This window comes from Copadichromis virginalis, linkage group LG6 (assembly GCF_057382275.1).
Source record: "Copadichromis virginalis isolate Kocher_CV1m ecotype Utaka linkage group LG6, C_Virginalis_male_GT1.1, whole genome shotgun sequence".
NCBI lineage: Eukaryota > Metazoa > Chordata > Actinopteri > Cichliformes > Cichlidae > Copadichromis > Copadichromis virginalis.
The window spans coordinates 19,264,170-19,289,446 of NC_140623.1; the positions used below are offsets into that span (position 1 = coordinate 19,264,170).

The window sequence follows — 25,277 nt, forward strand, 5'->3', positions numbered from 1 at the left end:
GACTGGTTTTTCTAAGGTTTTATGGACTGATGAAATGAGAGTGAGTCTTGATGGGCCCGTGGCTGGATTGGTAAAGGGCAGAGAGCTCCAGTCCGACTCAGACGCCAGCAAGGTGGAGGTGGAGTACTGGTTTGGGCTAGTATCATTAAAGATGAGCTTGTGGGGCCTTTTCGGGTTGAGGATGGAGTCAAGCTCAACTCCCAGTCCTACTGCCAGTTTCTGGAAGACACCTTCTTCAAGTACAGGAAGAAGTCTGCATCCTTCAAGAAAAACATGATTTTCATGCAGGACAATGCTCCATCACACGCGTCCAAGTACTCCACAGCGTGGCTGGCAAGAAAGGGTATAAAAGAAGAAAAACTAATGACATGGCCACCTTGTTCACCTGATCTGAACCCCATTGAGAACCTGTGGTCCATCATCAAATGTGAGATTTACAAGGAGGGAAAACAGTACACCTCTCTGAACAGTGTCTGGGAGGCTGTGGTTGCTGCTGCACGCAATGTTGATGGTGAACAGATCAAAACACTGACAGAATCCATGGATGGCAGGCTTTTGAGGGTCCTTGCAAAGAAAGGTGGCTATATTGGTCGCTGATTTGTTTTTGTTTTGTTTTTGAATGTCAGAAATGTATATTTGTGAATGTGGAGATGTTATATTGGTTTCACTGGTGAAAATAAATAATTGAAATGGGTATATATTTGTTTTTTGTTAAGTTGCCTAATAATTATGCACAGTAATAGTCACCTGCACACATAGATATCCCCCTAAAATAGCTAAAACTAAAAACAAACTAAAAACTACTTCCAAAAACATTCAGCTTTGATATTAATGAGTTTTTTGGATTCATTGAGAACATGGTTGTTGTTCAATAATAACATTATTCCTCAACAATACAACTTGCCTAATAATTCTGCACTCCCTATAATTGTATATATTAATTCAGTATTAATTAATACTTCTTTGATCACCAGTTAACCTAACATGTGTTTGTTTTTGGACCGTTGTACTTTGGAGAAGGTCAAACATGTAAACTCCGTAAAGACAGACCCCAGCCAGGATTTGAAGCAGGAACTTGCTGTGAGGAAGTAGTGCTAACCACTCTGCCACCATGCTGCCCTAATACACGTCTTGTATCTGCCAGGCAGCCTCTGACCTCTGTATGACCTCTTTTCCTTATGTGCATCATACATAATCGCTACTACATATACACAGAAACGACAGTTTACAGTTTCAAGTTTACATTTGTATTGTTACAATTGTTGAGAAATCAACAATTTCTCTTGATTTGATGCCCACTGGCACAATGATCTGAAATCCACCTGGATAGTTACAGATCAATTTAATTCAGAACAAACTCAGTGTTTAAAGGATTGTAGCTCCTGTACAACAGTATAAAATTTAGAGACATTTGTATTCTTTGTGTTTTTTAGCACTAAATGACACATTTTACTCCAGTCAATTTTACTTGAACATTGTGTGAGAGTTAAAAACTTTAACCCTCTAATGATAGATTTAATTGATAATTGTTTATTTTATCGCTGCATTGCCTATCACAGAGCATAATCATTAGTTTTCTTGCCCTTTAAATAACCGGCTGGTGGTCTGCTGCTGAGCCACGTATCGCCACGTTTGCGAGCATGCGCAGTGCCCAAACGTTAGTGTTCCGGGATAGGTCAGTGTACACAGTGTAAAAAATATATCATTGTGTACTCTCTTACGTGTCTATTATACTGAGCACAGTGAGAGGCGGCAGAGGGGTGTTTTGTGAAGAAAGAGAGGCTCTGAATACGGCACCGAGATGAACTTCTTCAGAGGAGTGATAAGTGGGCAGGCAGCCGGGCCGCAGCCGTCCGGAGCGGAGACGGTAGGAAAGCAGCTGGGCTAGCAGCGGCTAGCTTACGTTTCTCCGCTGTGCGCCGTACAAACTGAGAACAGGGGGATAGAGTTGTGTTTTTAAACTAGTTATTTTTTGCTCCGTCACATAACAAACACCTAAGAGAATGTGTGATGATACCTAAGATACCTTTCACTTGGCGAATAACTGACAGCGAGCTAGTTAGAGGGCTAATGAGCTAAGGTGGCTAATCTGTCAGGCAGCAGTGGGAGTGTGTGTAACCTGCTGTGAAGCCACAATGAATGGAGAAATCCATGAAAGACACGGACACCAAGGACCAGCCCGTTAGGACTGTCAGCTGTTTACACGTCAGCGTTTTGTTTTGATTAACTTTAATCTGTAAATCTACTAAACATATTAGTGCGATCTTGTAAAATGAGCTAGTGTATAACATAAAAATGGACCTCGTCGTGTACGTAGGGCGGCAGCGAACTATTTAGTATTGATTGCCTGCTAATCAATTGGTTTAAAAGCACCAAAAAAAATAACTGAATATTTTGTACTTTAGCTGATGACAGCCATGCATAGTGTTCCATGCAGGAATCTCCTGACACATTGCTGAAATTGCAGCAGACAGCCACATATAATCAGATCTTTGTATAGTGACTGCTCAGGGAGAAAGCTGTCACTCCTGAGAATGCACAAAACACTTGAACAGAAACTTTCTCAAATTCTGTTTTGTTTCTCCACCTTGTTACTGCTCTTTCTGTGTTTAGAGGTGTTAAATTAATTTACTGTTGACTTGTCGACATCCCATGCTGCAGTAAAACTTATCGGTTTTCCAAGAAAATGTGCATTTTTAGACCGCCTTTTGCTTTTGGAATAGGACCTGTATGAAAATGAAAGCAGTAAACCTCCCTACAATAAGTGCATCTGGTGGGCCTTTTTTGGGGGGTGGGTTGGGTCCACTTGTCCCCTTTGTCTCGTCAAATCAATACAAAGTTGTCACCTTCATCCCATGATGGGAGTGGTGTCTTCCAGGGTGACATGAAGGATTGCTGAATGGTTTGAGTATTAGAGCGATGCAAGTCATTTTCTGTGGCCTTTGCAATCAGCCAGATCTCATTTTAGACAGACAACTTAGACACTTTATCACACTGTCACAGTTGACTTTCATGGCAGTTTGCATTAAACATGTGTTGACTCATCATCTTAGTAATAAGAGCTAAGCAACTTGAGATGCAGGAAACATCGTGCATTCACACATGCGCCTTTTCATAAGTGATACGTAAATCTTACTGAAGTGACCAAGGTGCACATTAAGACACAAGCTGTCAGATGGTGTTGGATTAAAACAAAAGATTTCAAAACTTGAAAGGGTTCAGAAATACTAGTGTTTTTTCCTTTAAGTTGTCAGCTGTCTGTGTGTGCTAAATGTAATTATATACAGTATTTTGTTTTTTTTGTATTGTTTTTTTTTGTTTTTTTTTTTGCTTCTTCTCCTCACAACTCCACCACAGAACCCTTGGGACTTGGAAACCACAGCTCTTTAAAACATTCCAAAAATTCTGTCAATTTCAGAGACATAAAATTACAGAAATTATCAGCAAGCATGGCAATAATAGTTAAAAAAATAATATGTCCGTTAACAGATCCAGAAGCTGTGCGATCGAGTTGCCTCCTCCACACTTCTAGAAGATCGGAGAGATGCTGTCCGTGCTCTTAAGTCCCTCTCCAAGGTAAAGTATAAGTAGAGAACTAAAAGGGCCTGAAGCTGTATGCAGTCAGTTGCTAGTTAAATGGATCCGAACTTGCCTTGGAAAATTGTAATTTCTTGAAGGTTTTAGTGAAACTATTTAAGAGAAGAGCTGTGAAACTTTGAGTTGAAATCACTGCACTAACATCATGTACATAAAGCAGTCTGCACATGTCTTCTGCTGTGTCTCACTGCAATAAACGTGCCATCCGTAGCCTTGGTTAAAAGTCTTGTTTGTCACGTTCTACTGATTAAAATGAACTCATCTCTGACCTCCACCAAGTCACTTCTGTTCACTGACAGTTTTGCCATTAGCTGCACTGTCAACCATGAGTAATGAGTTTATCGAGCTTGAATAAGGGGTTTAAGAGGCACAGGGTTTCACGTTAACACACATGGGTGTTAGTCCTGGTCTGCTACACAGATAGATGTGCAGGTTTCCTGTATTTCACAAGAAATGCCACAGAAATCCAGAATGTTTCTAACTAAAATTCCTTTATTTTAGGTTCTGGTTGCATTACCGATCCTATGAGCATTTTTTTTTTAAATGTTTTCTAGAAATATCGAATGGAAGTTGGAACACAGGCAATGGATCACTTGATTAACATACTACAGACTGACAGGTATGTTAATACTCATACTTGTAATGCTTGTGGATTACAGCTCAGTAAACATGCTAATGTTTGTCTCCCAAATGCAACAGATCTGACTCTGAAATCCTCGGCTATGCTTTGGATACGCTTTACAATGTCATCTGCAATGATGAGGAGGAAGAACAAGGTATTACACCCCACATCCTTAAAAAATGTGTAATTTAACTTGAATTCATAACTGGAAGATAAAACCTCTGATCTAAAGACATTTCTAACTATATTGAAATGAATTCCTCCTCATTGTGAGACTTCTGTAAATGGTTTGAACTGACTTAAAACCCATGTTTGTTTTGCATGTGTAAACGAGTTCAGTTCATGTTAAACATGGAAAGCTGTCAGTTTGCATTCCCTTCTTCTGTACACTGATGATGACTGCTTTATTTAAAGACTCTCGTCTCTCTCTTCTCTTCCATGTTTTAACCTACAGATGAATCAGAAGGTAAAACTCTTTGACTGTGCATGATGCCAACCCCTCTAACACCAACGGCACTTACGAATCACACAGTCCCCTTTGTTTGGTTATTGAAAAAGAGCGCATTTTAAATGTATTCCCTGCAAAGATTAAAATAAGCTGATAAATGAAAATGGTGTTGTCATGGCATGGGTTAACAAGTCTGTCAGCTGATGCTGGACTTGGAATGAATGCTAGCTTTTGGGTAAGGCGTTGAACTTGTCTTCCTCCCTGCACTCGCAGACGCAGTAGCCTCTCTCCCTGTCTCAGGGAAGCATAAGAATGTGTCTGTGCCTGGTCAGTACTCAAACTGTGCCTTTGTGCAGTAGCTTTAGTGCTAACTAGTTATAACTAACTTCACTAAAATTAGAGGGCACCAGAAAATAAACAGGAAGGCACTTTGGTGTTGACAAGAATGCTTCACTAATGTTTCATTACGCCCCATCTTCTGGCTGTTTTTTTTTTTTTTTTTTTTTTTTTTCCCCTCACATCACATTTTAATACCTCAGTAATTTTGCACTGTTGTTGTTGTTGTTGTTATACCAATACTAATTATTGTACATGGGGGCAAAACTAGAGAGATTTCTATCTACCTGGCAGTAGTGATTTACTTTTTAGCTCTGATTTGGTTTCAATTGCCATCAGCAGCCTGTCTCTGTGTCTTTCTGCTGTCAGGTAGTATGCGTTGTGGTTTTTCAGAGCATTTTCATTAAACACAACAGCCAACTGGTGCTGAAAACTTTGTTTAGAGCAAAATAAACCAGTAAAGATGGACCAAGGGAACCAAAACAATAAGCTGCAAGAAGCTAAAGTGTTAAGCTATTGTCTGCAGGTGCTCCACCTTGAAATTTAATGTATATTAACTAACTAATTAATTAACTAAGATAAGTTTATCTCAGTTAACTAATGTTAATCAATGATCTCCATTGTTAGTGTTGCAGGAAGAATGAAAAATAGTTTAGCAGCTAAAATCTAAAATGTATAACATGGAGGAAAAAATAAATAAGTGTGTGTGTGTGTGTGTGTAAGTGTGTGTGTGTATATATATATATATATATATATATATATATATATATATATATATATATATATATATATATATATATATATATATATATATATATAGATAGATAGATAGATAGATAGATAGATAGATATATATATATATATATATATATATATATATATATATATATATATATATATATATATATATATATATATATATATATATATATATATATATATATATATATATATATATATATATATATATATATCTCAGTATAGTACAAAATGAAGTCAGAGCAGCATATAGCGACCTGCTCTACTACAGTTAAAAGTGGGAGTGAATCATCAGTTTTTCAGTCAGGAGGCATATATGAGGACCTGTGGGTAGAAGCTTTTATTGAGTCTGTTTGTGGCAATAGCTGTTTGCATAAAGTCATACCACTAAAAGTAGACAAGAACACTCTTTTTGTAATCTCGGTAATGGATCCTTAGCTGGGAAAAGCATCCATTTATTTTCAGTTCTTTGCTTTAAAGTGCTGCACTCATCCCTAATTAACTGTTTATCACTGTGGGCTTAGAATACACTTCCTTTGGCAGTAACCCTGCTGTCCTCTCCTGTGTGTAGCCTCTCTTGTCTTCCTGGTTTGTTCACATTTGTCACCCTGAGCGCGTCTCTCATTGTCATGGTACCTGTAAAGTCGCTCGTCATTGGTAATTGAAGTTATACATGTGAGCTTCACTGCTGTGTTGCTCAGGCTGATTTATATGAACAAACCAGCTGGGTCCACACACTTTCATGGATGACTCCTGAGACGGTGACTCATTTTCAATCTCGCTTCACAGATGAGAACGCACAGAAGCAGGCAGACGACCTCGGCCTCCAGTTTACAGACACGTTCGTCCAGGATCCTGAGCACGTAACCCTGCTCCTCACTCTGCTGGAGGTACAGAGTGGTTTTGATCCAGCAGCAGAAACTCTGTATTGTTAAATTTTTCCTGACCCCCATCTGATGCTTTTCTGCATTTTTAGGAGTTTGACTTTCATGTACGGTGGCCCGGAGTGAAGCTGCTAACTGCTCTGCTGAAGAACCAGGGTCCACAGATCCAGGGTATTATTCTGGTCAGCCCCATGGGTGAGTTTCTTATCTCTGCATTATATCGAACTTTGTCACGTCGGGAATTTATTGCTTTAACAGCAACATTTTTTGTTTCTGTTTACTCTCACAGGTGTTTCCAGATTGATGGACCTGCTGGCAGACTCCAGAGAAGTAATTCGCAATGATGTAAGCACACTTACGTTTTGTATTACACTGTATTTGAACCCCTTTGAAACAGAGTGTTGAGTAGAGGTCTGTTTGAGTCTGTGACATTTTGTTTTCTGCCACCATCAGGGCTTGTTGCTACTTCAACAGCTGACTAAAAGCAACGCTGCCATTCAGAAAATTGTGGCATTTGAGAATGCGTTTGAACGCCTCCTAGATATCATCACAGAAGAAGGCAGCAGCGATGGAGGTAAATTGATTTTTACACAGAATTGTTACTGAACAATACGATCCTACCTCTTTTCTCTAAACACAGTGGGGGTTTTTTGGTGGTTTTTTTGGCTTGTGATATGTCCTGACATCTGTCCTCTTTCTTGTGTGCAGGTATTGTGGTAGAGGATTGTCTGCTTCTTCTCCTCAACCTGCTAAAGAACAACAGCTCCAACCAGAACTTCTTTAAAGAAGGCTCCTACATCCAGAGAATGAAGCCCTGGTTCGAGGTTGGTGATGATAACTCTGGTTGGTCTGCACAAAAGGTCACAAACCTTCATCTCATGCTGCAGGTAATATATCTAATTGTTATCTTGATCTAAGTACTAATTAAAAACAGCTGAATATTATTTGTTAAAACTCTTAAATAACTGTTAAATAATGTTGTAATCCCAGCTGGTGCGAGTCATGGTGTCTCCAGTGAACTCTCCTGGAGCTACAGCCAGCTGTCAGAAGTCCATGTTCCAGTGTGGCCTACTGCAGCAGCTGTGCACCATCCTCATGGCCACTGGTGTCCCTGCAGACATCCTCACTGAGGTAATCACAACAACCCGCTCGTTAAGTCTGGGACCATTAGCCATTGAAGCATTCAAAAGCTTCTTTAGTTCTCACAGCAAACAAGTGCTGAGGCATGTCTGAGAGGTTAAAACGTATCACATTCGAATTCAGAGAGGTCCTAACATTTATGTTTGTATGGTTTATACAGCAATGGCAGTGGAACCTAAACACATCAATTCAAATAGAATAGAATAAACCTTTATTATCCCACGGATGAGAAATTTCGGTGTTACAGAACTCTTACAGCAAGGGAAAATAAAATATAAAAGGAAGACACAAGGTGGTCCTATAAACATAAGCAACCGAAGTTCGTATATACAGGTATGTACAGGTAACAATGTACAGAATATGTATAGAAAAATTGTACGGAGACATGTATAAAATGTACAGTAAACAAACAAGCTGGTGAGTAAGATGACCAAAAGAATGTTAAGCTGCATTATAGAGTCTGACAGCTGCTGGTAAGAATGTACCTGCGGTAGCGCTCCTTCCTACACTCTGGGTGTCAAAGTCTACTGCTGAACGAGTGCAGTCTCATGCAGGGACTGTCCGTGATGGATGTTACCTTAGACAACATCCTCCCCTCCCCAACTTGCTCGATGGACTTCAGCGGAGAATCCAGGACAGAGCTGGCCCTCCTGACCAGTTTGTTGCGGTTCCTCCTGTCCCTCTCTGCCATTCCACCACTCCAGCAGACCACAGCATAGAAAATAGCAGACGCCACCACAGTGTCGTAAAATTTCCTTAGGAGTGGCCTGTTCACCCCGAAGGATCTCAGCCGCCATAGCAGGTGGAGACGACTCTAGATCCTTTTGTAAAGTGCATTTGTGTTTGTGGGCCAGTCCAGTTTGTTGTTGAGGTGAACACCCAGGTATTTATACTCCTCCACTGTTTCAATGTCCAAACCCTGGATGTTCACTGGTGTAATAGGGGCTGGCTTTTTGCTGAAGTCAATCACCAGCTCCTTCGTCTTGCTGGCATTGATGCAAAGAGGTATTTGATGACCCCCTGTATTCCAGTTCATTTCCCTCCGACACCTGACCCACAATGGCGGTGTCGTCTGAGAACTTCTGGAGATAGCAAGTGTCCGTGTTATAACTGAAGTCCGCAGTGTACAGGGTTAAGAGGAAAGGGCCGAGTACTGTTCCTTGTGGGGACCCCGTGCTACAGACTACAACCTCAGACAGTAAGAGGTGTGGTCCAATACTTTCCTTCATGTCATGCATCAGCACAGCTGCATTTAGGACAAGGGTTTAAATTCTCCTGAAAAACATGTTATGTTTTGGGTCGGTCAGTAAAGTAAAGCGGCTGCGGGTGACTCATTGATAGACAAATGTAATCATATTGGAGGAAGAAAACCAAAAATTAAAATGACTTCGAACAAGAGCGCTGGGAGGATCCCATCCACAATGAGGATAGCAATGGTGTGGCTTGAATTGTTTGCTGACAAATAGTTACCGTATTATCCTAAGATCAATGTCCACACTGAAATCTTGGTCGGCCAGACAGTGATTTATATTTTGTGTCTGGGATACTGTGAGACCAGAGACTTTAGGGTACACTGGGAGTTTCTAAAGCTTAAAGACATGCCTCTGTATGGGGCTAATTAAAATCTAGAAAGGTCCAGATTGACATTTGGGGGAAAAAAAATGCATCAAATTAAAAAGATGGGAGCTTTGTGCATTGCAGGAGACACTTCGACATGGAAACTGGTTTGATATGTCATGATACTTAGAGTAACAAAGCTGAAAAAAGAGAATTTTTGTTGCTCAGCAGTGAGCTTATGCAGATTAATGATCGTGACTTTGATTTGGATGCTTTCTTTCAGACCATCAACACAGTTTCAGAGGTTATCAGAGGCTCTCAGGTCAACCAGGACTATTTTGCTTCTGTCAACGCTCCATCAAACCCACCAAGGTAAAAACACAACCAGTGGACTGACCTGTTAAATCGCCTTTATCCATCTAAATCCTATGGTGACCTCTCTTCTTCATGTCCCCACAGACCAGCCATTGTGGTGCTGCTCATGTCCATGGTGAACGAGAGACAACCATTTGTGCTTCGCTGTGCAGTCCTTTACTGTTTTCAGTGTTTCCTCTATAAAAACCAGAAAGGCCAGGGGGAGATAGTTGCTACACTGCTGCCCTCCACCATTGATGGTCAGTAACAGTTTCAGGTCCTATAAATAAATAACATGTGGTCTGTGCTTTTAGATGGTTCACACTGTTTTAAGTGCTTAATAGCTCACTTTTTTCTGCCTTTTAGCCAATTCCATCTCTGCAGGACAGCTGCTGTGTGGAGGCCTGTTCTCAGCAGACTCTCTTTCAAACTGGTGTGCTGCTGTGGCCTTAGCTCATGCCCTGCAGGACAACCTCACCCAGAAAGAGCAGCTGCTGAGGGTTCAGCTTGCCACCAGCCTGGGCAAGCCCCCTGTGTCTCTGCTGCAGCAGTGCACCAACATCCTTTCCCAGGTAGGGCAATGATGATACAGAGGAGCGTGCTGATAGGCTGTGTGTCTCCGTTTGCCATAGGTTTCTTAAAACAGCACTATTGTCGATCACAGTGAAGAGAACAGTGTCACATTATTGTGGTTTTGCAGGGTGATAAGATCGTCCGGCGGGTGAGTAAAGTGTACCTGTGTGTGAGTGTTTGGGTGGCACCTGTCTGTGTTATGTTTTTGGCTTGGCAGTTGTAGTAGGGGTCTTGTTGGCCCACTTGTTGGGGGATCTTGCTTCCTTATAACTCTTTACTACCCGATCTTTGTCCCTAACTGAAAGCTTTGACCCAGCGCTTCCTCATTAGGGTGACACACAAGTGAACTCCTCCTCACACACCTGTAAGATGTGGTTGCTGTCAGTGTTTTCACCAGGGGCTTGTGGGGAAGTACACAAGTGGACACCCGAGAGGTTCAGAGAAAAGGGACACATTGGCTGTTTTTAATTGTTTATCTCTGGTGCTATCATCCTGACACCTACTTTAAACTTTGAACTTTGTTTGCTGTGCTGCAAGCCCTTATCTGTTTGTTCAGGAAGTGAGTACTGCAGCAACTTTTGGGCCTTCTCCTGTTCAAGTGAGTGACTGTCACTGCTTTTTGTCCTGCATGGCGCACAGCAAAACTGGCAGATGATTTATAGGACTGTGTATGATTTTTATGTCTTCCTTTGGGTTCAGATATTTCTGAACTGGAAATCCCAAATAATGGGATCAAAGAGGCCTTGTAAAACATAACCTTGGTACCAAAACAGATTTAAAAACTAACTTCATGCTGCTGAAAGGCTCCAAATTACTGCTGGTACTTATCTGTTGTGAAACAACTTGATAAAGATAAACGTACTTTGAGCTCCTATTGCTTGAGGCCTGAGGTTGGTCTTTGGATACTCACAACCTCTAAGCCTTGATGGTGTGCTCAAGTTTCCTACCAAGAGCTTGACGGTCACCTCCTGTAAAAGAGGAAGTGAAATCATTTCATGTTTCAGAATTATTATCACTAATGAAAACCCTCAGCGTGGTTAGGTAGTTTGTGCAAGAGCCACATTGTTATGTGTCTGCGACGGACATTTGCATCCAACCTCCATTACCTGATATCCAGCCTGACGAACATGTGAAAACTGTTCAACTAAGGCAGCTGGTATGAGCATGTGCTGTCTGGTGGGCCCTGGTGCTCCGTTTAAAAACTGTAGAGGGCACTCCTGCAGGTTTGCTTTCCCATTTTAGTGTTATTCAAGTATCTCAGGATCTTGTTCATAAGTGTGGGTGAGATGGAACCACAAATCCAGGATTGTGCTCAAGTGTAAAGTGGCTAAGGCTTCAGTCACTCAGGCTTGAAGGCCATCATCGACTAACCTAATTGCTTGCTGACAAGTTATAGTGGCATGCTAGTGACCAAAGGAGGTTATCAGTACAGGACTGTTATGCTTCATCATGTAGACTTCTGCAGAAAATCTATGTCATAACTTACGAACCGGAAACCCCGTTGTAAACCTACACTGTAACCTTCCATGACAGCTGACGTGTACCTCCCGATAAATGTAACTACACATCGGATCAAGGCAGCTGATGTACCCAAACTACTCAGTGATGTGGAAGAGTGCAGCAAAGGGTTAAGAGGGTTTTCTGGTTACAACATAGATTTTGTGCAGGAGTCTAAATCAGTCTCTTCATGACTAGTTTGCCCTAATGTGCCTGTCAGCTGCTACTCACCAACCTATTGTGGAATAAGTATTTTTATTTTTATTTTTCTTTTTTTTTTGGGGGGGGGGGGGGGTTGTTGTCCTGGCTGGGGGGGTAACTGATTATTTTCTAGGATTATGGTAATGATGCTTTAGTAAACAATTTCACAGAAACACCCAGCAACAACTTGCCATCCAATTGACAAATAGACCTTTTTCCCTGGCAGCCAGTGGTTGCCGACTGCTTGCGTGGGGGCGACCATTGTCTACTAAAATCTGCAAATGTGATTTGGATTCTAGGTAGCGAACAGATTTTTGTCACCGATTGTCTAGAACAGAATTAAGATCTCTGACAGTGGCTCATACTTGTGAAGAAGATGTCTTTGTGTCAGGCATATGCAGTGTGCAGCTTTGTGTTAAAAACACACATTCATACGAGCCACACCTCTTCTGACTTCCAGTCTCAGGCTGGCAGCAGTGCAGCCCATTAGACAGTTGTAACTGGATAGCTGTGCCTTGATGTGATGTGTTGTGTTGGTGGTTTCCTGGAAGAGATACAGAAGTGGAAATGTTTCCTCTAAGATTATTTTGTATTATGAAGCTGTGTCACACAGCATTTGCTTTACATAAGTCAATTTCAGCAATGTCTCAAGTGTTAATGGTCATCAGTGCCCCCCACACACATATGACGTCTTTGTAGAGACCAGGCCAATGTGTGCTCAGTTGACGCCTGTGGTGGTCATTGTCTTTTCTTTTGTTTTCCTCTTCATTTTATTTATTTTGCATTGCGTCACATTTGGAGACAAAAGCTGAAAAGGTGATTTTTGTAAGTTTTTATAGTTTTGAATGCTGATTAGTTTTTATCCACACCTTCACTGCTTACTCAGAGAGCTCCTTTCTTAAAAGCATGTCGCGCGTTAAGTGTTAATGCACCTGTTGATTGGCAGTCTTAAGCCACAATTTAAACTTAACAGGTTTTTGCTCATCTCCGTACCGCGTCACACTGTTGTTTTTCATCATCTCATGTTCCAACTCCATGAAAATCATCCTGTCTTCCTTTCAGTGATAGAGATGACATATCCACTCGCTGGCATCAGTTTCCCATAAATGTGCGCATTTGAGGGACGTTTTTTATAAAGAAGGAAAAAAGAAATCCACATTGAGCTCTTTTAAAGATCTTTAAGCTCTTTTAATAATAATGAAACAATTTATGTCATTAAAAAAAAAATCCTGAAAAGCACATTTAGCGGGGTTTGCTTTGCATGTGCTGACAGCTGGAAATGAGAAAGTTTCCGTTGCAGTTTCATAACACTTTGCAATCAATTATTTTCAAAGCAAACTGATTTTATTGTTGATCATGTAGTTATTTTATTTATTTACATTTTTTTAGTAATTATCACAGGATTGCTTGCTCTGATAAATCTAACCTCAGTCTAAATATGTTAATGTTTTTGTTTTGACTGTCCTTATGATAACCTCATTAACCACTAATGTATGACATGTGTTGAAGGATTACTTTAACCATTTCCTTATTTTTATTGACCAGAAAAGGACATGCATTGTTTTAACTTCGCCATTTCCACTGATAGGGATGCTTAATTGTTGCTGTACCAGCAAATCCAATGCTTCTTTTTTAATGTAATTTACCATTTTAGAGCTAACATCTATACTCCGCTCATGCTCTGATGAAATGGCTGCTTACTAGATACGTTAATTGGTTAAGTAATCTGGATCCAACCTCTAAACTATTCCCAGTCACGTTTAAATGTGATGAGGATTCAGTCTGACTCTCTTTTCTGTGTTTTTTGCCGTGTAGCATCGTGTTTTTGTGTTTCTAAGTGTCACTGTAGTTCTACAGAAACACGTTGACTCTCCTTCTGTCTTGTTGTTTTTCTCTGCAGGGCAGTAAAGTGCAGACCAGGGTGGGCCTCCTCATGCTGCTGTGTACATGGATCAGCAACTGTCCGATTGCCGTTACGCACTTTCTGCACAATCAAGAAAATGTTCCTTTTGTATCCTTTTGTCAGTTTTACTACTTCATAGGGTTCTTAATGCCTCGTAAACAAGTTATTTATTATGCTTTTTTCTTTTATTCAGTTTGATTTTGTGTTTAGGTTAAAACCTCTCATTCAGTCTTACTTAAAATGTGCAGCTTTACTTGGATGAGTCCTTGACACTGACTCTTGTAGCTGACCGCTCAGATCTCAGAGAACCTGGGGGAGGACGAGAGGCTGGTGCAGGGCCTGTGTGCGCTGCTTCTCGGCATCTGCATCTATTATAACGACAACTCGCTGGAAAACTATACCAAGTAAATCTCTTTCACTCACTCAAACATGTGCATGCTATAATTAGGTTTACCTAACATTTTTGGTGACAGAACGACAACAATACTCAGTATACACACAAGTAAACACATTATTATGGTGATAAGTTAAAAAAATATAGATTACATGCATTTCACAAATCAGATTTTCATCATTTCAGCTGATATATATCCATCATTTGTGTATCTAAAGTGTTTAAATGAGAGGTACATTGTTTAAATGTGGTGTCTTTGTCCCCTGATTTGACAAATTTAAAACAAATAAAAATCTGTTTAATATTGTGACAAAGCTACTGTGCTCTCTCCTCTTCAGAGAGAAGCTAAAGCAGCTCATCGAGAAGCGGATCGGAAAGGAAAACTTTGTAGAGAAGCTGTGCTTCATCACCAAACATGAACTGTATTCGCGGGCGGCTCAGAAGCCGCAGCCCGTCTTCCCGTCTCCAGAGCAGATGTTGTTCGATCATGAGTTTACCAAGCTGGTCAAAGAACTGGAAGGTCAGTCCCGTCACATTCATCCTAACAAGAACAGTTTAAGAGAACTATTGCAGAGTTTCAGTTGGCCTAACGAGTTATGTTCTTCTCCCTACTTTTCCACAGGAGTGATAACCAAAGCAGTTCACAAGTCTAGCGAGGAGGAGAAGAAGGAAGAGGAGGTGAAGAAGACATTAGAGCAGCACGACAACATTGTGACTCAGTATAAAGAGCTGATCAGAGAGCAGGTAAATAACACAATTTTCATTTTGTTACATGTTGTGTTTGTTCAGTTTGATATACTCTCCTGCTGACAGATTGATTTTTGATCACATGATCCTCAGGACGCTCAGCTTCAGGAGCTGAAGGAGCAGGTGGCATGCATGACCTCCCAGAATGAACAGCTGCAGGCTACAATCACCCAGCAGCAGTCACAGATCCTGCAGCACAAAGACCAGTACAACATCCTCAAGCTGAAATTAGGTGGGTGCACCTCATCGGCTGTGTGTGTGTGGTGTGAATTTAGATACATAAAATATAGAGATTTAGTTCATTTAAAATACATTTTCTCATAATGAATGAGAAATGAGGGACTGACATGCAGGATTTTAATCCTATCAACCTCATTCCGGCGGGCACATTAAGCTTTTACTGCCCCCTTGCTCAGATAATAGAGCGACAGGGATGTGCAGCAACATCCCCAGATACTGTTTTATATCAAATTGTGCGAGACCGTCACGCACACAGCCACGTTTCATAGGAGCAATTTACTTTGTTTCATAAACAAAATGTTAAAATGAAATTTTGTAGCTCACAGACATGTAAAAGCTGAGTATTTCTAGCCTGTTACTTAGAATCAGAGTTCAGCCAGAACCTCGTAGATAGGAGACTGAAATTCAGAGGTTTATTCACAAATGGTGATGTAGCTGCTGCAGGACGGCGATTTAACTGCAAAATTATGCCCATGCTGGGTTCTGGGTACTCTGGATTTCTCCAGTGGTCCAAAGACATGCAGTTAGTGGGGTTAGGTTAACTGGTGATTATAAATTTCCCATAGGTGTGAATGTGAGTGTGCGAGTCTCTCTGTGTTAGCCCTGCGACAGACTGGTGACTCGTACAGAGTGTACCCTTCCTGTCGCCCTAAGGTACCTGGGAAAGACTCCCCCTGTGACCCTTACTTAGATAAGCTGAAGAGGGTGGATGGATGACATAGGCTCACCTACCCTGCTCTGATGTAGCGGACTTGTCCCATATTGCAGAGAGACTGACTTGAGCACAGAGTCAAATTGATTGCAAAGTGTTAGTAAGTGGTCTGTTGATAAATTAGATGACAGTTATTTCCAAACCTTTGTCAATCTGTCTAAGAATGTTTACAGTCAGTCCAAATTAGGCCATGATTGTTTGGAGACAGGCTGCTTTAACCTTTGGATTAACAGTGGTCACAATGGCCAGATAGTTGCTGCAACTACTAGCAGTTGGTTGCTAAATGCAAAGATTTCAATGCAGTCACCAGTAAACCACCAAGCTTCCCCCTCCTTCTACTCACGAGAAGGTTGCTATCCCATTTTTACTCCAGCGTGATTGAGCCTTAAATCAGCTCAGGATTGTAGATTTAGGGATAACATCAGCATCAGTATTGCTGTTGTTAACACTTAAACTGAGTGTTTGTGCTCTAACTTCAGCTAAAGAGAACCAGGGTCAGTCCAACAGCCAGGGAGACGGCTCTCAGGTGAACGGGCTGCAGACAGAAGAGCTGACCCAGCTCAGAGAGGAGGTGGAGGAGCTCCGCAAACAGCACTCGCTACTTCAAACACAACTTGGTGACAAAGATGCTCTCATCAGCAGCCTGGTTAGTATCTTTTTTTCTTTTCTTTTTAAGTCTGTGTGTACTGGCATTGTTGTTCTGGGGGCTGATTCCAGAGAGATGTTTTAAAGCTGTTTTGATGCGTTTGTTGGTGTAAAACAACTGTAGGCAAAATAGTCCTCCAAACAGCTGACTGACACACGGGGAGCAATGTGGACTCTATACAACCACCAGAGATTAATCAATTGATTTGGACTGATACATTGCTTTCTATGTCTTATTTTAGAATTAACACTTATTATATCATTATAATGTTTAAACCACACCTGTAGAATAAATTAGAAGACGAAGATCAACCAGAAAACACTACTGCAACTATAAACATGCAATCCAAATCCAAAGACACAAAGAAACCTTTACGTTTAAACTTTGACATATCTGGATATGGGAGCTTCTAAAAACTGCTTCATGTCTGTATTTGGGTTAATCACATAGTTACATATTGTATCTGGAGTGAAAGTGACTGCATAATGTTTTAACTCTGTGTAACTGTAGAAATCAGGAGCTGCACAGACAGCAGAGGGTCCAGCAGGAGGATCAGACGACACAGAGCTGCTCCAGGTGGGATTCATCACTTCACACCTGTCCCTGCTTTTCCTTTGAACCCCCTGTTTGCTAAAAATGTTTCAAAAGGTTAAGCGCATGAGGCAAATGCTTGTTTTGTCACTAAATAAGTGTTCGAATTACTCTTGTGACTAACAGAGAGGTAAATCTTTAAGTGTACCGTTTTATTTTCACTTTTATTGACATAAATATTCAAGATGATTTATGATGTTTACATGTATGCAAGAGGGTGTGACTCAAGCCTGAAGAACCTCTCAGGAAGTGCAGCGCTACAGCTTGCTGTAGAGTATTAGTGGTTTTAGGACGGGATGGACTTCTGGGACACAGACTTTGTACTCGGATTACCTTATTTTCTCTCACAATAAGAATTATATATGTCACCAGAGTTAACCTGGAGGCATTAATCAGATCGGGTGTTAGTATTTTGTACATGTGCTGAATGTGTGCTGTGTTGCAGGAACTGGAGGCTTTAAGAAGTCAAGTTCAGTCCCAGTCAACAGAAATCGGCCAGCTGAAGATGGAGAGACAAGACCTGCTCAGAAGAGCTGAAGTCGGGGTAAAAATCATGAGAAGATCAATTTGACATAGATTTGCTGAAGTTGTTTAAAACTAATGAACCTTTCTCTGGCTTCTCTCAGTGCTCTGACACACTCCCCTCTAGTGACAGCTCATTAGATGCTGCAAAGATGGCTGAACTGGAGAGCAGGCTGGGAGCGCAGACGTCTGAGATGGAGAGACTAAAGGTGCGTGAGAATATGTGATCCTCTAAATCACTTGACCCTCATTTACCGTAATGTTTTTATACTGCATTCAGCTTGGACTTCTCATATATTAACTCCCTCTCTCCCGTCTCCTTCCTCTCCCTCTGCGGCTCAGGCAGAGGTAAAGAACCTGTCGGAGAGCCGGGCGGAGCTGGAGAAGCGGCTGGATTCAACTACGAGCACGGTGGCCATCCTGCAGACGGAGAAGGAGAAGCTGCAAACTGACGTCCAGGAGTCCAAGAAGGAGCAGGATGACCTGCTGATGTTGTTGGCAGACCAAGACCAGAAGATCACCAACCTGAAGAAGAGACTGAAAGAGCTGGGAGAGACGGTAGGAAAGCTATTAGCATTTTCTAAAATCACCAGTATAAAATGTATAGTTTTCACTGCCAATCTGCCTCGTTTATCCAAACATAAGGAACAAATTAGTTCAGCCCACTAAAATTCAACAGTAGAAATTATGAAATATCTAATAGCCTCACATTTAAATAATATGAATATTTTTGTTAATTTTAGGAATATTTTGTTAACGGGACACCCAGCAGATTTTGGGACTGATTACTTCCCTGCATTAGTATTGTCATACAGGAAAATGGGTGTCACAGAGAAAATGAACATCCACATGAGGTGGAGCTGCTGTTTCAGCCTTTTACCTCTAGTTTTGTTCTCAGGCTAGTAAAACACGCAGCCCCAACAACCTCCAGCAGTAAGGTTGAGAATTTTCTTTAAAAGTTTTGAGTGAGAGGAGAGAAAGATGACCAGTAACATCCAGCAGAGATCCCAGGTCAGTTTGGTTCACCAGGTCCCCTCAGGTAGCCGTAGGCTCTTGGAAGTCTTTATGCCTACGCCTTCTTATGCCAAAAGAAAATTGTCTGACAATTTGAATTGAACTGACAATGAGCCACGAGACTTTTGCAAGTTTGCACTTTGATGAATATTCTCCAGAGGACGATCTTAAAACAGAACAAACATCAGGGTCACACTGCTTGTTTCTAACATCCTGTATCACAGACATTAAATTAGCACAGTGTTGTTATTGAAACTATGACATATCTCATGATATTGATGTGGCTCTATGACAGTTGGTGTAAAATTGATTTGATTGCAGTTTTTAAAATAGCTTAAATATGTTTTTCAGTTGTGAGAGTTTTGATTAGATAGCCAGTTATGGAGGATTTGAAAGTGCTGGAGAAGAAAAAGTTGGATTAAGTATAAAATTTCAAACTGTCCCTTGTTTTTTTTGTTTTGTTTTTTTTGTTTTTTTTTACCCCAGTGTAGTATGTATGTAGTCTGATCTAAACTTTCCCCAGATTATTCAGTCTGATCTAAATAAATGAACAGTGAGTTGATTCTGATTAGCGAGGATTCAAAATAAAAACGACCACACTGCAGCCTCAGTCACACATGCCGAGACAGCGGTAACTAAAATGTCTATTCACCGACTGGTTGGCTAGTGGTTTCTGGCTGTCACCAAGTGAAAATGGCTGCAAAGAGGGTGCTGCAGTCTTCTTATGATTGATTTTCGTTGCAAGCAGGTTGCAGTAGCCCACAGTTTGCATGCAAGGAATTCATGAGTGTTTGTAGGTTACACACAAACTACGGGTGACCACCGCAATCTGTGGTGCAGCACTGGTTAACTTTATGCACCTGTTGTTGTTTTCTTGTTTTTTTTTCCCCCCCACTATCAACTGTGAGCAACCTACAGCAACCACTCACCAACTGGTTGGAGACTACAGGTTGTCTCCAGTGACCTGTGTCTGCTTTGTGGTCTCAAAGCCTGTGTGATTGTGGCCTATAGGGGTTGGAATTGACTCTTTTTAGTCATTCATCTTATTTTTCATTGCCAAACAAACAAAAAAAAAACCCAGCAAGATTTTAGTGTCTAGTCTTGGACTAAGTATCATTAAAGCTTGTTTGCTGTCGTGGTAGCTTTAGCAGTGAGTAATTATTTAATAGTTACAGAGGAATAGATGCAAACACGTAAGTGCGAACCACTCAGTTCTGTTTCGTCTGTCTGCTTTAGTTAGACTGTGACCCTTTCCTTGCAGGTGGAAGATGAAGATGACCTCGACACCAGGGACCAGACAGACGACGATGATGAGGAGGATGAAGATGAGGACTAGAGAAAATCAGTGAAAGGAGAAAAAGGAGAGAAAAGACTCTGCAGAAACGCACCTGAGAAACTGAGTAGGACTAAAATATGGAAGCAGTTTCTCGTCCGGGCTGCCATGCTGTCTTCTTCTTTACTCCAACACATGTATGCGTTAGTTTTTGGACATTTTTAGTTCAAGATGACGATGTTCTTTCCAAAAACTCAATTTTCAGCGACAGCTGAGAGGTTTAAACATGTCAGTGTATTCATCTCTGCTGCATTCACCATCAGTTTGTGATGGATTTTATTAGTTGTTTTGTTTTTCTAATGTACTGTCACATAGTTCCTAATCACAGAAAAACCCTTAAGTTAAATTTAACACATCTGGAGAATTTGCAGAAGTGGATTTAAAATGTGTCACAATGCATTCTCATTTTCCCCATCCTGCACTGCTGCCCTCACCAGTACAAGCACCTGCAGCATTGGCGTCACCTGCACTTCGCCCCCCGATCAGTTCGAGTTCAGCGTCACAGTTGTTCCATTTCACCGACTGCTCTGCAATATGCTGCAAAACACTGATGGAAAAGATGTAAAGAGACAAAAAAGACAAATATTTTTGCAACTTTTTGTCCAATACTGGCATCCAGCTTCTGTATGATATTGTGTAACTTATCACTTTAAGAGCGACATTGAAATGAATAAAGAATCTATCTATATGGAGGAATAATTGTAGATAAATTAAATTTTACTAAATCCACAATAAGACCTGGCTGTTAGGATTTTTTTTTTTTAATTCAAGTGTTTAAAAAAAAAAATGTTCACGCTGAATGTTTTCATGCCAAATTAATAACACTAAATGATTAGTGTCTGTCACTAAAACCTGAAAAGGAGGCATGGCGGGACATCGTACATTTACTGAGAATAAACTATTGTACCCTCACACGTCTTCTGCTAAACACTTTTCATTTCCCTTGGTGAAAAACTTGTGAATCGATAAAAGATGTGAAAGAGAGTTCAGAAGGTTTTCTGATATGGAAACAGCTTAACAATGGGATGATGTGGGGGCGCCGTGCTGAAACTACAGGTGGACTATAAAATCTGCATCTTGGATGCTTCAAACATGTTCTCCTGATTCATGAAAGAAGGAACCACCATGTTTGTTGAATAAAAATAAATACAAATATAATATTTTGAAATGAAATGCTTTCTGAGTTTAGTTGCTTAGTTGAAATCCTGCCTGGCTTTGTGTGACTGGAGTAAAATTGATAATGAAAGCTTGGTGAAACTGCAAACTAAATTATAATAAAGCACACTATTAATAAACATAGTTGTGAAAAAAGTATCCACAATTATACAGTGCTGTGACTGAGTACACCCCATGACTCAGTTGAATTACTCGCAGATATGTTTGCATGTACTGTTAGTGAATCAGGGAGTCGCTTCTTGTTTAATGCCATACATACAAAGCACCAAACTCTTAATGATACATAATGCTTTGTCATAACTGCATTTAATTAGGTTGAGGAAAATATTTTGGATTTCCAGTTACCTTGGAAACGTTAATAAACAAGCTTCACTTTAATGGCACACTCCTGTTGACATAAATCCACCATGACGCATGTTTATGATGACGTTTGTGGGAGAAGTTCACACTTGATGTTATTAAACTGTTGAAAACAGAATGGGACCTTAGCTACAGTCCCATGTTTTCACACAGCCCTGCTCAGTTAGCACACTATCAGCCAACAACCTTGGCTGATAGTGACCCACACCTGTTTTCACACCTTTGAAAGCTGAGTTCAGTTTCACTAACCACACTCGGGCCTGATTACTGTCAGTCTTGCTGAATCAAGAAATCACTTAGATTAGGATTTTTCTGCCTTCAATACATTAAATCATAGTTTAGGAAGGAAGGAGGAAAATGCTTTTTCACAGCAATACACAAGGATTATTAAAATGTTAAAAGTCCTGCCTCTACAACAGTTGCTTGAAATATTAGAAATTGGTGCAAGCAGAGAAGTATTTGGAGAGTGACATGTCAGGGCTGATTTTCCTGAAACAAAGAACAACAAACTATAAAACAGGAAATTTAAAACTTGCTTGAAGCACATGCTGGTTAAAAGTAAGCCAATTAAGGCAGACGAAGCCATGACTGAGGTGCCATAGTGAAAGCAGCATGAATTACTCATGACTTTTATTTATTACTAGCTGACTGTTAATGACATGTATCAAAATTATTTTTTCTGTGTATTTAATATTTTACTTACCGATTATCTTTTTCTGTATAATATAATCATTTTAAAACATTAACATGTGTAAAGGTTATGATTGATACGGCTTCTGTAATAGCGCAGTTTCACCGCTGGGGGGCAATAAAAACCCTGAAATGAAAATGTGTGGCAGACCTGTTCACAACATGGCATCCATCCCTTTTTTCTTTCTTTCTGTTTCTTTAAATTTTCCATATAAGCAATTATAACTGATCTGGCTTTCAATTTCTCTCACCACTAGGCTTTAGAGATTGTTTAGCTTTTACCTTAACTTACATTAATCAACATCTGTGCAGTGTAACTGTTAGTAAGCAGAGTTTATATAATGTCCACATACACACACACTTAACATAAAGCATAAATGATCTATGCAAACACCGTGATATGGATCGTGCTTCACTGAGAGTAGAACAACACATCACCACACTGTGCTGACCACATTTCTGCAGCTGCTCTCGCTTCCAGACCCTGGGGCTAAACTGATGTGTGAGTTTTTATTGACAGCTCCTCTGTGTGATTCCTGCTGCCTGCCAGCTGTAGCACACAACACTGTACATGACACGCTCAGCACGGTTTGCCTACACAGAAACCAGGCGCTCTGCTTCAGGTGTGCATGTCAATGACTTTTACACACACCACATCAGCAAAATGATCTGTGTAAAATTACAAAACGTGACAGAAAACACACAAACCACACACACACACATACAAATAAAGGATCTATGCAAATACAGCGATACTCAGCAGCAGCCAAACACAAGAGTAAACAAGGGCCAAAGCATATTGTTTTGATTTGGTTGTCAAACAATAAGAAACATAATTAAAATAGTACTAAGCATAACGTAAACTTAAACTGATTTTACAGAAACCACATGTTTATTTTTATGCTCTCAAATATACTGAACTGAGCTTCATTCATATGATAACCTGGCTGCTAAAAGGTGACACTGATGGTGATGGACTCTTAAAATAAATGTGCATTATCGATATGCTTTTCTACTTTTTCTGATGAATCAAACTGTAAACTGCAGTTAGGGATGAACACACAGGGTGCTGTTGCAACCAAGAGCAGACAGATTTATAAATCAGGGATGTTAAACTTATTTTGATCTTATGTGTGCTGGACCGGTTAAAAATGCAATAAAAAATTAAAATTAAATAAATGTATATTAAAATTAATATAAGACAAAGAAGAGCAATTTCAACAGTACGCCTCAGTTTTCCTACATGATAAAGGAATGCTGTAGTAAGGTGTAAAACCTGTGAAACTACAGTAAAAGATAAAAATGTATGTCCTCCACATTTTCCAAAGCTGTGCAGTGGGCCGGATTAGAGTTTCCGAGGGGCCGACTCTGTTCCCCCGGCCCTATGTTTGACACCCCTGCTATAATTAAGATTTTATTTGATTTTACAGTGGGTGAATAGAGAGCAGCAGGTTAATGTAAATGGTTAATGCTTCCTCTGCTCTTGTGTGATTGATCGTGAAACTGCCATGTTGTGTGTGAATCTGTTAACATCGCTTGTTTGGCCTTCAGTCTACTCGGTGTTCATGATAATATTTATATATCTTTGCACTGATCGACCTGGATTTCCTCGCCCCTCCCAGCCTCCTCCCTCCTCTTCCTCCTCCCTCGTCGCGTCCTGTGCTCGCATCTCTCCCTGTGATCTCTCCTCATCCTCTTTTCTTTTTTTTTCCATGGTGGCTGCAGTTTGAAGGGCAAAGAAAATGTTTTGACTGTGAGATTTTATTTATGTTATTGTTGTTGCTGTTGTCTTCTTCTTCTTTCTTTTTTTTTTTAAATTCCGGGGGACTCTCAAGGTTGACGCGGGCGTCATGACTTTTAAGTGACCACTCTGCCACAGCAATCGGTGATGTAACACGACTGGTTCCTGCTTCCCGGCTAGTCCCCTCCACCACCAGCAAAGCCAGCACATCCAGCAGGAGCAGCTCCACCGCTCGAGCCTTCTTCCCTCGGGGGAAACACTACCACCTGCCGCCACATCTCGCCCCTTATGACCGTCTCAAAGGTGAGTTCCCTTCAGCTCCAACTTCTCGCTTTGTGTTGCTTACTTGCCATCACGCACTCGCTGCGTGTGCGGGTGGGACACTTTGGGGGGGTCTGAGCTGCAGCCGGAGTTGGAGCTGTGCCATGCGGCTCCACAGCAGGTTGGATTTCAGCGGACGACTTTGCGGCAGCCACGAGGTTTGTTTGCACGCGTTTCATCCACACACACACACCGCTCCAACGTCTTGCTTGGTATTTGACAATGTGACGCAGAAGTGTGCAGCGGTTTCTGTTACACCTGATTCCCCCCCCGCACACACAGTATAGCACGACTGCATAGCTCTCTGCTGTTTCTCTGTTTGCATGGGTGGAAACCGAAAACCTGCACTGTCAACTTCACCATGTTTAAACGGAGTGAGTACAGTAGTTGATCTAATTGATTATACGTTAAGTGGACACTTTATTAGATACATCTTACTAGTCCTGGGTTGGATCTGCTTTTTGCCTTCTTCATGGCACAGGTGCTGGAAACATCTCTGAGAGATTTTGGTCCATACTGACAGGATGGCACATTAGATGTGCTCTGTTAGACTGAGGTTTGGACTGTGGGGGTCATTACAGTGAAGTCACCTGTGTTCAAGAAACCAGTCTGAGATGATTTGAACTTTGTGACATGGTGTGTTAACTACAGCAACCAGTGGAACATGTCATCATAAAAGGATGGACATGGTCATAATGCTTAGATAAGCCATTATCTGTGGCAAAGATGCTCAGTTGGATCTAAGGATGCCAAAGTGTGCTGAGAAAACATCCTTCACACCATTACATCACCAACATGAACCGTCAATACGAGGCAGGATGGATCCCTGCTTTCATGTTGTTTGCACCAAAACCTGACCCAGCCATTTCAGCGAGACTCGTCAGATCTGTTGTCCAATTCTGGCGAGCGTGTATGAACT

At 41.0% G+C, this 25,277-nt stretch overlaps 2 protein-coding genes across 5 annotated transcripts in view; both read left to right on the forward strand.

The window, feature by feature from the left end:
• The first annotated feature begins 1,633 nt into the window (after nucleotides 1-1,633).
• uso1 (USO1 vesicle transport factor) lies at nucleotides 1,634-20,982 on the forward strand. 4 transcript variants are annotated; one of them, XM_085459080.1, is made up of 26 exons: nucleotides 1,634-1,867; nucleotides 3,490-3,576; nucleotides 4,152-4,216; nucleotides 4,297-4,373; nucleotides 4,674-4,685; nucleotides 6,552-6,652; nucleotides 6,739-6,841; nucleotides 6,936-6,991; nucleotides 7,100-7,220; nucleotides 7,355-7,533; nucleotides 7,637-7,777; nucleotides 9,627-9,715; nucleotides 9,803-9,957; nucleotides 10,064-10,269; nucleotides 10,398-10,418; nucleotides 13,869-13,979; nucleotides 14,157-14,275; nucleotides 14,604-14,785; nucleotides 14,888-15,009; nucleotides 15,106-15,244; nucleotides 16,444-16,610; nucleotides 17,121-17,186; nucleotides 17,647-17,745; nucleotides 17,828-17,932; nucleotides 18,066-18,281; nucleotides 19,999-20,982. In XM_085459080.1, the coding sequence occupies exons 1-26, from the start codon at nucleotides 1,802-1,804 to the stop codon at nucleotides 20,071-20,073; spliced, it is 2,880 nt and encodes a 959-aa protein (XP_085315206.1). In that variant the 5' UTR covers nucleotides 1,634-1,801; the 3' UTR covers nucleotides 20,074-20,982. The 4 variants fall into 4 exon arrangements, with proteins under 4 accessions (XP_085315206.1, XP_085315209.1, XP_085315207.1 ...); XM_085459083.1 differs by lacking the exon at nucleotides 10,398-10,418; XM_085459081.1 differs by lacking the exon at nucleotides 4,674-4,685.
• A 3,007-nt stretch (nucleotides 20,983-23,989) lies between these two features.
• Nucleotides 23,990-25,277, forward strand: part of coro2aa (coronin 2Aa) — a 47,990-nt gene continuing 46,702 nt past the window's right edge. Inside the window, exon 1 of the mRNA XM_085459085.1 lies at nucleotides 23,990-24,340. Within this exon, the coding sequence (XP_085315211.1) occupies nucleotides 24,326-24,340 (15 nt within the window). The 5' untranslated portion in view covers nucleotides 23,990-24,325. The remainder of the gene's footprint in view (nucleotides 24,341-25,277) is intronic.

Coding starts and splice junctions, on each gene's coding strand:
- uso1 (XM_085459080.1), top strand. CDS start 1,802: ATGAACTTCTTCAGAGGAGTGATAAGTGGGCAGGCAGCCGGGCCGCAG. Junction 7,534..7,636: donor ACCTTCATCTCATGCTGCAG/GTAATATATCTA, acceptor TTGTAATCCCAG/CTGGTGCGAGTCATGGTGTC. Junction 9,716..9,802: donor GCTCCATCAAACCCACCAAG/GTAAAAACACAA, acceptor ATGTCCCCACAG/ACCAGCCATTGTGGTGCTGC.